The 17,020-nt window shown below is 42.9% G+C and overlaps 1 protein-coding gene across 1 annotated transcript; it reads left to right on the plus strand.

Annotated features, from left to right (window-relative positions):
• The first annotated feature begins 12,313 nt into the window (after positions 1 to 12,313).
• On the plus strand, positions 12,314 to 16,266 carry LOC105987533 (tubulin alpha-1A chain). The gene is made up of 4 exons (XM_013018807.1): positions 12,314 to 12,426; positions 14,465 to 14,687; positions 14,825 to 14,973; positions 15,226 to 16,266. Exons 1-4 carry the CDS (start codon positions 12,424 to 12,426, stop codon positions 16,204 to 16,206), a joined length of 1,356 nt encoding a protein of 451 aa, XP_012874261.1. The 5' UTR covers positions 12,314 to 12,423; the 3' UTR covers positions 16,207 to 16,266.
• The last annotated feature ends 754 nt before the right edge of the window (positions 16,267 to 17,020 follow it).

The following is a 17,020-nucleotide window of genomic DNA, read 5'->3' on the forward strand; positions in this document are numbered from 1 at the left end:
CTCCCCACCCCACCCCACCCCACCCCTGCACCCCGCATCAAGACAAGGTTTTGCTGTGTATCTCAAAATGGCCCTGAACTCACTTCATAACCTGGGCTGACCTGGAATTCACAATCCTCCTACTTCTGCCTACCACACACTAAGATTATAGACTTGTACCACCACACCTAGCTTCATTCTACTATGTATTCAATTAAAGCCAATGATGAGAGAATCAAAATCTCATTTTAATTATACTGTCCCCCAATGTCTGCCTAGTGTTCTGCATGGATGCTAGCATTCATGAAAAAGGAAGCTGAGAAGCTTTTTGTGTGGAGCCTCCATTTGATAGTGATTTTCACTGAGCACAAAATGGACAGTTTTCTGTAGAAACACTATAGAGCTGGATTCCCCCCCCCCCATGATTTTTATCTCTAGTGTTTCTGGCACTGAGTAAGGTTTCAGGCAAACAGAGGCCACTAGGACCTAGCAATAATTGCTGGGGAGTTTCCTAGTTGCCAGAAACACTAAATACCACAGAGACACATGATTCAAACCCTTATATGCACACAATATAACCTGGAGGCTGGTTTCTAATTTCACATACAGCAGAGTCCTGCAGGTAGAGCAAAACTGCTTCTCCTTTCTGCCTTTAGATTAGAATGGATTTTTTTTATTTGCACAGAAACATTGCACAACAAACTGTTATAATATCTTCCTTCTGAAATTTCTCTAAGAATACTTCCATGCTACCTTCCCGTTCAGTATTGTCACTTTCTATTATTTTGAGAGGAAATAGTGTTACCTACTGATTTGGGAATTTTAAAATAATGTGTGTTAGTAGATGCCTGCTTTTCATTAGAGTTACTGTTCCACTCTGCTGGATATATTCAGAAATGCTATCTGAAAGATTTCCTTGCCAAGTTCATTCTCTAATTCACTTTGGGGAAAGGGAAAAGCATACAGAATATAAATTCAGCACTGGCAATGGAAGGTTTTTCCATGAGTCATTCAAGGAAGTTGCCTTTCCATGCCAAGTTTATACACTTGTCTCAAATACCTTATGATTTTCTTTATCTACTCAGTCCCCAATTGCTGTCTCTCCATACAGCTTTTCTATATAACATTAACTTTTTTTCCGTCTTTGTCTAAAGCTGTGAAACTCTCAAAGGTATAAACATGTGATAAAATTCCAGTTACCACCGGAATCTGAAGTACCCCCAACCTTGCTAGTCTGTCTCCTAGCAACTGTAGGATACGTTGCTTGGTAACGTGAGAGAGTTGCTACTGCCTGGCTAAAAATACTGCAATCACTAAAAAAGATTAATAGTGAACTGATTTATTAAAATATAAGAAATCGAGAAACAACTGTAAAATGGACAGGACTAATTTTAGTCTATGCTAGCTTGAATAAACCTTGACATCTCTTCTCTGAAAATCTTTCTTTTCTACAAATGCAAGATTAGTGTTTAAATTTATAGAAACTTGGACAAACGTTTCCTACATGCTTTTTTAGACTGAGGAATAAAAATGCACTCTTTTCTAATGCCTTCTCTTCAGTACATGTACAATCAATTTTTCAGTCTAAAGGAAGATGTTGAAATGGTTCTTAAAATACACTTTCATTGTGAGTTCTGTCTTTTAGGGTTACAGTAAAAAAAAGAGCCAGGCGCCAGTGGCTTATACCTGTAATCCTAACTACTCAGGAGGCTGATCTGAAGATCTCAGTTCAAAGCCAGCCTGGACAGGAAAGTCCATGAGACTCTGATCTCCAATAGACTACTCAGAAAATTGGAAGTGGCACTGTGGCTCAAGTGGTAGAGAGCTAGCCTTGAGCTGAAGAGCTGAGGGACAGTGCCCTGGCCCAGAGTTCAAGCCCCAGGACTGACACACACAAAAAAAGAAACAGTAATGTTCAGTCAATATTTCCAGAAGTAACCAGAACTTAGAAATTATTGCACCACTAGCCAGGCACCGGTGGCTCACACCTGTAGTCCTAGCTACTCAGGAGGCTGAGATCTGAGGATCGCGGTTCAAAGCCAGTCTGGGCAGGAAAGTCCGAGAAACTCTTATCTCCAATAAACCACTAGAAAACTAGAAGTGGCGCTGTGGCTCAAGCGGTAGAGCGCTTGCCTTGAGCTGAAGAGCACGGGCAGCGCCCAAGCCCAGAGTTCAAGCCTCAGGACTGACTAAATAAATAAATATAAATAAATAAATAATAGCACCATACCAAATGCACTAAAACTGTTCAGTTTTCCAAAACAGTGTGAAACCAGCCTGGGCAAGAAAGTCAGTGAGACTTTTATCTCAAAATTAAATATCAAAAAGCCAAAAATGGAGCTATGACTTAAGTGGTAGAACACTAGCCATGAGCAAAAATGCTAATGGGACAGCATCTACGCCCTGAGTTCAAACCTCAGGACTGACACATAAATTTAAAAACATATATATATATATATATATTTTTTTTTTTTTTTTGGTCGGTCATGGGGCTTTGAACTCTGGGTCTGGGCACTGTCCCTCAGCTCTTCAGCTCAAGGCCAGCGCTCTACCACTTGAGCTACAGCGCCACTTCTGGTTTTCTGGTGGTTTATTGGAGATAGGAGTCTCAAGGTCTCTCCTGCCAGGCTGGCTTTGAACCGCGATCCTCAGATCTCAGCCTCCTGAGTAGCTAGGATTACAGGCGTGAGCCACCAGCGCCCGGCTCAAACATATATTTTTTATTTGTTTGTTTGTTTTGTTGGTCATGGGGCTTGAATTCTGGGCCTGGGCACTGTCCCTCATCTCTTTAGCTCAAGGCTAGTGTTCTACCATTTGAGCCACTTCTGATTTTCTGGTGGTTTATTGGAGATAAGAGTTTCACAGACTTTCCTGCCTGGGCTGGCTTTGAACTGAGATCCTCAGATCTCAGCCTCCTGAGTAGCTAGGATTACAGGTGTGAGCCACCAGTGCCTGGCAATAAATATTTTTTAAAAAGAAACATTTATGTATCTGGGCACTGGTAACTCATACCTGTAATCCTACTCAGGAGGCTGGGGTCTGAGGATCACTGCTGGAAAGTCTGCAAGGCTCTTATCCCCACTAAACTACAAAAAAAAAAAAAGCTGGAAGTGGAGCTGTGGCTCCAATGAGCACAAAAGCTCAGGGACAGCACTTACGCCTAGAGTTCTAGCCTCAGTACCAGAAAAAAAAAAGGGAGGGGAGAGAGGATATTTATCTTGAAGATAAAATATATCTTGGAGATAGATATGTTTAAAACATTTTTTAATTTTAATTTTTTTATTGTGAAAATACTGTACAGAGGGGTTACAATTACATGGGCAAGATAGTGAGTACATTTCTTATCAAGCATTGTAGCCTCCTCCTTTGTTTACACTTCCCATCCTCCCTACTCCCCCACCCAATCTCCCCCCCCCACTATGTTTAAAACATTTTAAAGGGCTGGGAATGTGGCTTAGTGCCTAGTGTGCATGAAGCTGTGAGTTCCATTCCTCAGTATCACATACACAGAAAAAGCCAGAAGTGGCGCTGTGACTCAAGTGGTAGAGCACTAGCCTTGAGCTGAAGAGCTGAGGGACAGTGCCCAGGCCCAGAGTTCAGGCTCCATGACCGGACCCAAAAAAAAAACAAGAAGACATGGATTTAGATAGTTGGGGAGGGATTCTGCAACTTGTTTTGATTACTATTAAATCCCTGTAGTCAGCCAGTGCACCACCCAAGCTTCCCAGTCTGTCACTTCATTTTCATCTGTATTGACTCAGAAAGGAGGCTGGATGGAGGTAGTTCCCAGTGCATTCTTGTGTGTGTGTGTAATTTGAGTCAATTAAGTGAAAACAAATTACAAATTGTGTTTCATCTATTGTCTCAATGTCCATCCCAGGACATAATATCTTGTTTAAAAGAATGGTTTGGGACTTTTTTTTTTTTTTGGTCAGTTGTGGGGCTTGAACTCTGGGCCTGGATATTGTCCCTCAGCTCTTCAGCTCAAGGCTAATGCTCTACCTCTTGAACCATAGCATCACTTATGGCTTTCTGGTGTTTTATTGGAGATAAGAGTCTCATGGACTTTCCTTTGCCCAGACTGGCTTTGTACTGTGATCCTCGGATCTCAGACTCTTGAGTAGCTAGGATTACAGGCATGAGCCACAGGCAGCCAGCTAGCTTGAGACTTTGTCTAAAAAAGAAACATACTCGGGGGCTGGGAAGGTGGCTCAGTGGTAGAGTGCTTGCCTTGCATGCCTGAGGCCCTGGGTTCGATTCCTCAGTACCACATAAGCAAAAAGAAAAAAGCCAGGAGTGGCGCTGTGGCTCAAGTGGTAGAGCTCTAGCCTTGAGCTGAAGAGCTGAGGGACAGCGCCCAGGCCCCGAGTTCAGGCCCCATGACTGGACCAAAAAAAAGAAAAAGGAAACATACTCTTTATCTGACCTATACAACTATAACCCATCTGTACATTACCTTTGTAATAACAATACTTTTTTAATTTTTATTTTTTTAGAGAAAGATGGTCTATAGATGGGTGCCAGTGTTTTACATCTGTAATCCTAGCTACTCAGGAGGCTGAAATCTGAAGATCAGTGTTCCAGGCAAAGCCAATGAGACCCTTATGTCCAATTAATCACCAAAAAGCTGGAAGTAGAGCTGTGGCTCATGTGGTAGATACTTGCCTAGCATGTATGAAACCTTAGGGTAGATCCCCAGTACCCCACCACATAAACAGAAAAAGCCAAAAGTGGCATTGTGGCTCAAGTTATCAAGTGCTAGCCTTGAGCAAAAGAAGCTCAGGGACAATGCCCATGCTCTGAGTACAAGCTCCAGGACTGGCAAAAAAAAAAAAAAGGGGGGGTGGGGATGGGGGGAAGAAAGAGGAAATAAAAAGAAATCGATTAAAATTTATCTGTATAGCTGGGTGCCAGTGGCTCATGCCTGTAATCCTAGCTACTTAGGAGGCTAAGATCTGAGGATCATAATTTGAAGCCAGCTTGGGTAGGAAAGTCTCCAATTCACCTCCAACTTATCCCCCCAAAAGCTGAAAGTGCATAGAATATCTCGTGTGATAGATCCTTGAGCAAAACAAAAACAAAAACCCTCAGGAATAGCATCCAGACCAAGTTAAAGTCCCAAGTACACACACACACACACACACACACACACACACACACACACACACTTATTTATTTTTTCTGAGACTGAGACTTGAATTTGGTATCTGATGCTTTTGCTCATTGGCTGGTGCTCTACCACTTGAGCTATACCTCCAATCCCTTTTTAAAATTTTATTTTGCTCAAGGCTGGTGCTCTATCACTTAAACCACAGCTCCACTTCTGTTTTTTGGTGATTAGCTGGAAGTAATAGTCTCATGGATTTTTCTGTTGTTTGTGAACCAAAATTTCTGCCTCCTGAACAAGTAGGATTACAAGTATGAGCCACCAGCGCCTGGCAGGGGTTAGTTTTTTTGTTTGTTTGTTTGTTTTTTGGTCGGTCGTGGGGCTTGAACTCTGGGCCTGGGCATGCTGTCCCTCAGCTCTTCAGCTCAAGGTAAGCGCTCTACCACTTCAGCCACAGCACCACTTCTGGTTTTCTGGTGGTTTGTTGGAAATAAGTCTGCCTAGGCTGGCTTTGAACTGTGATTCTTGGATCTCAGTTTCTTGAGTAGCTAGGATTACAGGCATGAGCCACCAGCACCCAGCAGGGGTTAATTTTTACTTGTTCTTTTTTTTTTTTGGTCCAGTCATGGGGCCTGAACTCTGGGCCTGGGCACTGTCCCTCAGCTCTTCAGCTCAAGGCTAGCACTCTACCACTTGAGCCACAGCGCCACTTCTGGCTTTTTTCTTTTTGCTTATGTGGTGCTGAGGAATCGAACCCAGGGCCTCAGGAATGCAAGGCAAGTGCTCTACCACTGAGCCACCTTCCCAGTCCCTGACTTGTTCTTTTCTGCTTTGTGTCCAGTCATTCACCACCAGAATGCTTCCTTTGAATGGTCTCTTTTGTTATCCTTGCCTATCCATTCTTATTGTCAGAATAACAGTGTGAAGACTTCTGTGTTAATTATTGCAATACTTTTCTTGGTCTCCAGTCTTTTTCCTTACTCTCCATGCCTTGGAAATTCCAGCACTTGGGAAGTTAAGGCAGGGGAATATCAAGTTTGAGGACTTCCTGCCCTACATACCACATTCCAGGGGGAGGGTATCACATTAAGGGGAAGGTAGCAACATATGTGATATCCTCCTTCCAAAAAACCAAACCAAAACAATAAATATCACTATCAAAACAAGATACATTTTTAATTAACTATACCCTTGCCAACTGACACATTACCTACAATTCCCTTACATTCCCAAATCAAGTCAATTTCTTTGCATTCCCTTACACAGTCACTTGACCATTATTATACTATGAATTTGCAAACATTATTTCTTCCATTTAAAGTATTCAGTGTTCATTTTACCAGGCCTGGTGGCTCATACCTCTAATCCTAGCTATGCAGGAGGCTGAGATCTGAGGATTGAAGTTTTGAGCAGAAAAGTCTATGAGATTTATATCCAATTAACCACTAAAAACCTGAAAGTAAAGCTGTGCCTCAAGTGGAAGGGCACTAATCTTGAGGAAAAAAGCTAAGGATCAGCACTCAGACCCTGAGTTCATGCCCCAGAACTGGCTTAATAAGTAAGTATTCACTCCACCCCACCCCCTAACCCATTCAGCTTAAGAGTCACAATTCCTAAGGAAGTCTTCCACGGAAAATTCTATAAAGACTTGACTTTATTTGGACTTTTTTTTTTTTCCGGTCATGAGGCTTGAACTCTGGGTCTGGGCACTGTCCCTCAGCTCTTCAGCTCAAGGCTAGTGCTCTACCACTTGAGCCGCAGTGCCAGTTCCAGTTTTCTGGTGGTCAATTGGAGATAAGAGTCTCATGGACTTTCCTTGTCTGGGCTGGCTTTGAACCATGATACTCAGATCTCAGACTTCTGAGTTGCTAGGATTACAGGTATGAGCCACTGACACTCAGCTTATTTGAATTTTTTAAAATGTCTGTTCCAATCCTGGGGCTTGAACTCAGGGCCTGGGCACTGTCCTGAGTGGTTTTGCATAAGGCTAGTGTTCTACCATTTGAGCCACAGCTCCAGTTCAGCTTTTGTGTCTCACAAGTTTTCCTGGCTTGGACTGGCTTTGAACCAGGCTGAGATTGATTCTCAGATCTCAGCCTCCTGAATAGCTAGGATGACAGGGCTCAGCCACTAGTACCCAGCTGAATTTCTGTAACTGTTTATTTAAACTAGCAAAGAACAGTATGTAAAGTAAAGTATATTTGTCTTCAATATTCACAACCTCCATTTCCTATATTTTTTACAATTTTATTAAGAACCTTTTAAATAGACCCCTAAAGAAACACTAGCTAGGTGCCAGTGGCTCACACCTGTATAATCCTAGTAATCAGGAGGCTGAGATCCATGGATTGCAGTTCAAAGCCAGCCTGGGTAGGAAAGTGCATGAGACTCTTACGTCCAGTTAACCACCCAAAAAAAAGCTGAAAGTGGAGCTATGACTCAGATGGTAGAGAACACTAGCCTTGAGCACAAAGACTCAAGGAGAGCACCCAGGCCCTGAGTTCGAGCACTAGGACTGGCATAAACAAACAAAAACAGTACAAAAAGGATTGGAAATATGGCTTAAATGGTAGCGTGCCTCCCTATTGACAAGTTCAAACTCCAGCATCTCCACCTCCCCAAACAAAAAAATAGAAAAGAGAAAAAGAAAAGAAAGTGTTTGGAGTCATTGAAATGGATGCTATTCACTAAGAATGAATTTAGCTCAAAATGAGGAAAAAACCTGAACCTTAAGGAACTCCAGCATTTGAAGATTAGAGAAAGAAAGAAGATCCTGCAAAAGCCATCTAGATACAAAAATGTAGGAGGGAAACCTAGAACAAATAGAATTTTGAGACCACAGGAAGCAAGTGTTTCCAAGAGAAAGAGAGAGAGAGCGAGAGAGAGAGAGAGAGAGGTCAACTGTGACAAAATGTATCACAGGTCAACAAGAACCAAAAAGTGTCCAGGGATTTTTGTTGTTGTGGTTTTAAGGAGTGGTAGAAGAATCCAAATAGGAATGGGTTTAGGGATGAATTAGAGGTGAAGAAGTAAAAAAAAAAAAAAAAAAAAAAGTTGGACAATTCTCTGGTTTCCTACCTAAGTTAAGATACATCAGTCATACAATGGATTCAACAGGTCTTTATATCTAAAAAACGATTATCAGCAGACACTGGTGGCTCACACCTGTAATCCTAGCTTCTCAGGAGGCTGAGATCTGGGCAGGAAAGTTCATGAAACTCTTATCTCCAATTAACCACCAGAAAACCAGAAGTGGCACTGTGGCTCAAAATACTAGAGTGCTAACCTGGAGCAAGCCCCATGACGAGGAATAAAATACTCACATGTCATTCTCAAACCTATATAAATGTGTATGTCTTAATTCTTCAATTAATTTAGAAGATTTGTCTTCAGAGACCATACTACTAACTCTGGATTTCCCATTACCTAAGATAACAGATACACAGAAAATGTTTATTAAATTATTAATGGTAAGATACTTTAAAAAAAAAAACCTTCAAGGGGAGGGGGGAGGCTGGGAAGGGATGTGAAGGGTAAACAAAAGGAGGAGGCTGCAATGCTTGGTAAGAAATGTACGCATTATCCTGCCCATGCAATTGTAACCCCTCTGTACAGTATCTTCACAAATAAAATAAAATTAAAAAACAAAAACAGGAAGGTGGCTCAGTGGTAGAGTGCTTGCCTTGCATGCATGAGGCCCTGGGTTTGATTCCTCAGCACCACATAAGCAAAAAGAAAAAAGCTGGAAGTAGCACTGTAGCTCAAGTGGTAGAGCGCTAGCCTTGAGCTGAAGAGCTGAGGGACAGTGCCCAGGCCCAGAGTTGAGGCCCCACAACCGGACCCCTCCATAAAAAAACCCACAAAACCCTTCAAAATGCCAAACATGGCAATAGTTAACAAAAATATTCACAGAGAGCTATTCATTTAATTTAACTAACATGAATATAATATCTACAGAATGCTTGATACTCTGGCAGGATCTAGGACTCACATTTTAGTGGGAGAGAAGTATAGCTATGCAAATAATAGCCAGCCAGTGTTGGTGGCCTGTAATCTTAGCTACTCAGGAGGCTGAGATCTGAGGATCCCAGTTTGAAGGCCAGTCCACGCAGGAGAGTCCCTGAGACTCTTATCTGCAATAAAGCCAGATGCGGAACTGTGGCTCAAGTGTTAGAGCACTAATCTTGGCCAAAAGAAGCTCAAGGACTGTGCTCAGGCACTGAGGACCAGCACCTAAAAGAAAAAAAAAATGCAGGTAATCAAAATTCCACAAATCAGGCTGGGAATATGGTTTAGTGGCAGAATGCTTGCCTACCATGCATGAAGCCCTAGGTTTGATTCCTCAGTACCACATAAACAGAAAAAGCCAGAAGTGGCACTGTGACTCAAGTGGTAGAGCTAGGCTTGAGTAAAAAGAAGCTCAGGGACAGTGCCCACATCCCAAGTTCAAACCCAGGACCAGCAAGGAAAAAAAAATCCACAAATACTGAGAGATAAAAATGTTAACTGGTGGCTCATGCCTGTAATCCTAGCTACTCAGGAGGCTGAGATCTGAGGATCGTGGTTCAAAGCCAGCCCGGGCAAGAGAGACCATGAGACTCCTATCTCCAATAAACCACCAGAAAACTGGAAGTGGCGCTGTAGCTCAAGTGGTAGAGCGCTCACCTTGAGCTGAAGAGCTGAGGGACAGTGCCCAGGCCCAGAGTTCAAGCCCCACGACTGACCAAAAAAAAAAAATGTTAACTAAAATTTAACAAAAAGTAAAAATTTATGCAAATGTCAACTAAAGTATTACTGTGTAGCGAATGAATCTATTAGCAGAAGCTTTATCCATGTATATTGTTGCACGTTAAAGAAAAAAAATAAGAACCAGTAAAAAAAATTATGTATATATGCATATATTGCTTTCCATAGTTTGAATGTTAAGTCAGATAAGGAACAAAGACAACAGATTAACTCCCTTCACTTTCATTTATATCTTTAAGGTTTCAGTGTTCAGTTTCTGACCTAGATCTTATTGTTACTTATGCTCAAGGGGGAGGAAAAACCCTTCATTTACATAAGGCACAGAATGGCTCTAAGATAGAATTACAAAGACTCGGTTGCAGGAACCCTCCTCTTTTAATACTCTGAAACAATGCAGAAACTACAGACTACTTAGAAATAGTTGTTGATCTTTTATATTACAAAAACTAAAGAAATATATTAATCTTAAAAAACCAAGAATGTGCCTCTCATTCTGAGAAGACCACTTTACCGTGATTTAAGTGTATGATTTTTTTTAACTTACTAAAACAGTGAAAAGAATTATTTTGAATGAATTGTTTATCAATCTTTATGCACCGGTGGTATGCCATTTAATTCTTATTCTTGTAAAATGTACTTATGGATTAAAAAAGAAGCATTTGAATCATCCTTAATTGTGTGGTTTTATTTTTATCTGCTAAAATAATGGAGATGATAGATTTTTTTTCCTATCAACTATGCAAGAAATAGATCAAATGATTTATATGATGAGGTCTTTACATTTTTTTTTCCCTAGCAAAGACTTCTACAGAAAATTTAATCAAGTAAAGAAGAGCTGTGGAAAGCAGACTGGAAAAATTCCTGGCCGCCATTGTGATACCACAACTTGCAGCCGCTGCTTCTCAAGTCCCTCCCACGCCTTGCTCTGTCAGTCCACCCAGCCAGAATGAATGGGTTCTGCTGTAGACTACTGTTCTATGCTGCAGACCCTGAATATTTTGCGTTGAAAATAAAAAAAAAGGGAGGGGTGCGGGGAATTACCTGTCAAACTCCAAATTTTTAACTTTGGTAACCAAACAAACCTTTTTCTCTGAAATTTCATCAGCAGTGTTAAATGGTCCACAGTTCATGCACTTGATTCTGCATTGCTCATCCCTGCTGATAACAGAGCCTTTATAAAGAGACATGGAATGTGACCGCAATCCTTTTCCTAGGGGTGAAAGGAAAGCCTTTTTGTCCCAAGAGGCAATTGAGCAACCACCAGCATCTCCAGTTGAATAGCAAGGGTGTGAGGCAGTTCGAATTCCCACACTTAAAGCCCTACTGCAGAAGAGGGCTATATATTGAATTCACACACAAATACAGAAAAACAGTGCAATACAGCTGTGCTGACAGTGCACCGTTGTTTGTGGATGGAGGCAACACTACCAGGTGGTTTACTTTTTACGTTATATAACTCTTCTCTTTTCTAGTTCGATGTCTTAGATTTTTGCTATTTTTCCAGAAAAGAGAACAATGCAAGAATATAACTGCATACACACGTGGAATCAGTTTCTGAACTCAATTCCTTCCTCCTATATTTTTCAATTGTATCAGGAAAGATGACTCATTTCTAGGGATAATACACAACACGTAGAAATATTGCATAGACTCCTGGTAAAGGAATCTCTTGCAAACTAGCTACTGTTAGTTCATTAATTCTTAATTGTTGCTAGGTTAGAACTCTTTTGAGTGTGTCTGTGTGTTCTTGAAGGTGCTAGAGATTGAACCTAACACTTCTGCCATGATAAGCAAGTACTCAACCTCTGGGCTACATGAGCCAGCATTTGTGTTCTTTTTCCAGAATTCTCTTGCCATTTCCTACCTTTGGTTAGATAATTGTGTGTATGCGTAAGCCAAAATAAATCAATGGAACTCGAGAAATTATTTTGTATATCTGAATCGTTTTTTTAAATTAAAAAAAATTCGCATTTACCCAAGCCATTTTGAACATCTCTCCCAAGAATCTTCTCTCCTTTATTTTTAAAGCAATTAGGGATGTTGAATTCTAACCAAGTCTAGCCGAGTTTAGTATACTGTGAAGGAGAAGCTGGGACACATTTCCATAAATAATCCCAACACAAATTCTGTGATTACGGGCAGGGAAAGCCTTACATGGGCGTTTTCACTGCAGCCTGAGGCTTAAGTAACATAAAATCATCCCACCCAAGTCTTCTTTCTTCCCTTTTCTCTTCTCCCCAACCCCACCCCATAATGGATGCTGGGCTGACGGCCTTAGCACAGCCTCTTTGTCTGAAGGATGCAGTCTATGGATGCTAGGGGGAAAAGGGGTGGGGGGAGAGATTACCTCAGCCCATGTCGCTTGCACCAATCACCACTCTTCTGTCGTGGCTTCTCTGGGCAGATTGAGGGGTCTGGACCAACAGGAAAAGGCCTTGGCCCATCCCCATGGTGACCGAGCTGTATATAGGGAGCTGCATCCGCCCTGGGCCGCAGGTTCTCTTACATCGACCTCCTAAGAGTCGCGCTGTAAGAAGCAACAACCCTCCTCTCCTCGCCGCCATCTGTCCTGTAGCCGCAAAGCAGCAAACATGGTGAGAATTCCTTTTTTCTCGGCCTCTTTGGGAAGCTGGTGGGTGGAGTCAAGTCTTCAGAAAATCTACTTGGGAGAAATCTTAGACTCTTTTCTTTTGTAAGCTCTTCAGATGAAAGGTAATCATAGGCTTTGTCTGAATCTAAGTCCTTGCCGCAATGCGGGGGAGAAGGAGGGGGCAATGCGCCCCAAACAGAAAAACCAGGGGGAAAGAACAAAGGTGGCGCGAGGGAGATTTGGTTATCTGAGAACTCTGGGGACCCAAAGCGACCCAACCCGTCTGACCAGACCGAAGCTTCTGTCTAGGGCAGGGAAGGCGACGATGTCGGCCTGCCAGTGTGTGCGCACCAGACGTCAGTGTGCGCGCACCGGACTCTTGTAGCTCGGGGAGGGCTTTTCTTCGTCCCGTGGTCCCCAGGAACAGGGAGGAGTGTGTGTGTGTGTGTGTGTGTGTGTGTGTGTGTGTGTGTGTGTGTGTGTGTGTGGCGATAGAGAAGGAACAGGACAAAGGCCGTGAGTCTGTGTATTAAAAAAAAATTACGATCGGGTGTGTTAGCGTTTTAGAAAGATAACTCGTGCACTAACGGGGAAAATGGTTAGTTTCTGTTGGAACCCCTGACAGCCAGTGCCAGGAGGCGCAGGGGCGGAGTTGTTTGTTTCTTGCTTCTCTGGCGTTTTGGGCGGGGTCCTCCCTCTCTAAACCTCCTCTCTTTAGGGACTTTCAATAAAAAAGCCTTTTATCCTAGCCGAACTGTAGGCTCCAAAGACTGATCTTCTTACTGTTGAAATTGAGAGGAAATTATTGTTCCCTTTTGGATCCAAAGCACAATTCATCTGACAATGGAGACGCCATGAGAGAGAGAGAGAGAGAGAGAGAGAGAGAGGCAGGCTGGCAAGCAGGCAGGCAGACCGACAGACAGAAAGACACACACACACACACACACACACACACACCCGTTGTTGCAAGGTTAGCTAGAGAGAAAAGACCATTTTGTGAGACCCCAATTGTACTCTGATTGTCAGAAACCAGGGAAACGCCCTTCTCCACCCCCACCCCACCCCCACCCCCACCCCCACCATGGATCAGACAATGAAAGTGTAGCCAAAAGCCAAGAGAACTTTCCCTAAACGATAAAAGAACAGGAATATTAAGTCGTGAATAAAGACTCAGGATGAAAATACTATTTTTGTTTTATATAAACACTATCCTTTCACTGAATTTTTTTTAAATTGGTGTTTCTCTTAGAGCTATTGTTTTAAAGATACTAATGTTTTTTCAGTGTTTTACAGTGAAGAAGATTCTTGGAAAACTTTAAAATAAGTGAAATTACTGCAGACAAAGGAGAATTAGCTCTGCATCCAGCTGTCTTTTGTTCTAGTGCATCTTCATTAATTCATTTCAGTTCATGGTCACAGACTAGGGTAGAAGAGTAACACTGGCAAAGGAACACAATGAGATCTTATAGGCAATTACTGAAAATAGAGCTTACTCTGTTAAATAATGTAGCAGATAGCACGGGCTAGCACCAGGCACCACAAATACAGCCGTGCAGCAATGCAGACCTTGTCTAGCTTCTAACTGTAGTATTTATGCAGATAGACTGCAAAAGGGTGTGGCTTCTAGCCTCAGCTGCAATGCAGATGTCCATGCTGAAATACCAAGTCCCATTTGGAAGAAACCCTTCTTTTTTTACTTAGAGGAAGCAATTGAATTAATTCCAGCTACTGATTTAATATAATTATTATATTTTACAAAATCTGTGCTTTGAATATTTTAAAAATATTACAAGCCTTCTATTCAAGTATGGCCAAGGGAACAATGGGCTGACACCATGTGCTTAACAGTACAAAGCTGCATTATTAGACCACACCCATTTGCAGCATTTGTAGCAGGTGCTTTTCATTAATTACTTCCGTGCTATTCAGGACATGACCCCAAATGTATTGTATATTACCAGAAATCACTTTTATATATTTAATGAAAATTCAAAATGTACATGAAGCTTAATTCAATTTTTTCCTTTTTTTCTTTCCCACAGCGTGAGTGTATCTCCATCCACGTTGGCCAGGCTGGTGTCCAGATTGGCAATGCCTGCTGGGAGCTCTACTGCCTGGAACACGGCATCCAGCCTGATGGCCAGATGCCAAGTGACAAGACCATTGGGGGAGGAGATGACTCCTTCAACACCTTCTTCAGTGAGACAGGCGCTGGCAAGCACGTGCCCAGGGCAGTGTTTGTAGACCTGGAACCCACAGTCATTGGTGAGCTGACCTCAGTAACTAACCCAGGGGATTTCCCAAGGTTCTGAGGCGAGAGATCTGTCCAGGGGCTCCACTGATGATGGCCCAGGCTTGTGCAGGTTGTTAGTGACAGGTGGTTTGCTTTCTTCCTTTGGCAGATGAAGTTCGAACTGGCACCTACCGTCAACTTTTCCACCCTGAGCAGCTCATCACAGGCAAGGAAGATGCTGCCAATAACTATGCCCGTGGGCACTACACCATTGGCAAGGAGATCATTGACCTCGTCTTGGACCGGATCAGAAAACTGGTATGTTTATGTTTATTCTTGAGAAGAAAGCTCATTAACAGATAGAAGAAAGACATTTGAAAAGTTGCTTTTTCAAAGAGAACTGAAATGTGATAGCAAGATGATTACTTGATTAAAATGCCTTTTCTTTTCTTCATTTAAACTAGAGACTGAACTTGAGACTTCAAGATCTAAGTCCTTGGACAGATTTTTTTTTTTAAGATAGTATATTTACTATGATCATAAAAAGCTATATCCCTTTGTGTTTTGCAGGCTGACCAGTGCACAGGTCTTCAGGGCTTCCTGGTCTTCCACAGCTTTGGTGGGGGCACTGGCTCTGGCTTCACCTCCCTGCTGATGGAGCGTCTCTCTGTGGACTATGGCAAGAAGTCCAAGCTGGAGTTCTCCATTTACCCCGCCCCCCAGGTGTCCACAGCTGTAGTTGAGCCCTACAACTCTATCCTCACCACCCACACCACCCTGGAGCACTCTGATTGTGCCTTCATGGTGGACAATGAGGCCATCTATGACATCTGTCGTAGAAACCTCGATATTGAGCGCCCAACCTACACTAACCTGAACAGGTTGATAGGGCAAATTGTATCTTCCATCACAGCTTCCCTGAGGTTTGATGGGGCCCTGAATGTTGACCTGACAGAATTCCAGACCAACCTGGTGCCCTATCCCCGCATCCACTTCCCCCTGGCCACATATGCCCCTGTCATCTCTGCTGAGAAAGCCTACCATGAACAGCTTTCTGTAGCAGAGATCACCAATGCTTGCTTTGAGCCAGCCAACCAGATGGTGAAATGTGACCCTCGCCATGGTAAATACATGGCCTGCTGCCTGTTGTACCGTGGTGATGTGGTTCCCAAAGATGTCAATGCTGCCATCGCCACCATCAAGACCAAGCGTACCATCCAGTTTGTGGATTGGTGTCCCACTGGTTTCAAGGTTGGCATCAATTACCAGCCTCCCACTGTGGTTCCTGGTGGAGACCTGGCCAAGGTGCAGCGTGCTGTGTGCATGCTGAGCAACACCACAGCCATTGCTGAGGCCTGGGCTCGCCTGGACCACAAGTTTGACCTGATGTATGCCAAGCGTGCCTTTGTCCACTGGTATGTGGGTGAGGGGATGGAGGAAGGAGAGTTTTCTGAGGCCCGTGAGGACATGGCTGCCCTAGAGAAGGATTATGAGGAGGTTGGTGTGGATTCTGTTGAAGGAGAGGGTGAGGAAGAAGGAGAGGAGTACTAAAGGAAAGATGTCACAAAGGTGCTGCTTTTACAGGGAAGCTTATTCTGTTTAAAAAAAAAACATTGGCAAGTTTTGGTCTAATCAGTTTTTTGTATGTACCAGTGAATGCTGTCATACACAATCACTGACTTAGGCTTTAAAACATGAACACTGTCACACACTCAAGCTGTCCATTTCTCTGATGGGTTTCGAATAAAGTATTCCCTGTCTTAAAGAGTTGTGTTGTGATTTGTTTCGGTGTCAAAACTTTTTTATGTATTCAGTTTGGTTGTATAGCTGAAGTGGCACAAAGACAGTCTAGAAAGCTTAGATCCCTGAGTTCAAACAAAGGAAGTATTTAGTACTTTGAAAAGAAAAAATAATTTGGTTGTGGCTTAAGTATAAATAATGTAGTGAGCTTTTTTTTTTTTTTGGGCCGGGCATGGGCCTGAACTCTGGGCCTGGGCGCTGTCCCTCAGCTCTTCAGCTCAAGGCTAGCGCTCTACCACTTGAGCCACAGCGCCACTTCCGGCTTTTTTCTTTTTGCTTATGTGGTGCTGAGGAATCGAACCCAGGGCCTCAGGCATGCAAGGCAAGCGCTTTAACCACTGAGCCACCTTCCCAGCCTGTAGTGAGTTTTTATTTCATTTAAAATTATTTTATTGGGCTGAGAATGTGGCTGAGTGGTAGAGTGTTTGCCTAACATGCATGAAGCCCTGGGTTCCATTTCTCAGTACCACATAAACAGAAAAGGCTGGAATTAGCTCTGTGGCTCAAATGGCTCAGAGTACTAGCCTTGAGCAGGGACAGTGCCTATGCCCCTGAGTTCAAGCCC

This window comes from Dipodomys ordii, unplaced genomic scaffold, assembly GCF_000151885.1.
Source record: "Dipodomys ordii isolate 6190 unplaced genomic scaffold, Dord_2.0 Scaffold42, whole genome shotgun sequence".
NCBI classification, from domain to species: Eukaryota; Metazoa; Chordata; class Mammalia; order Rodentia; family Heteromyidae; genus Dipodomys; species Dipodomys ordii.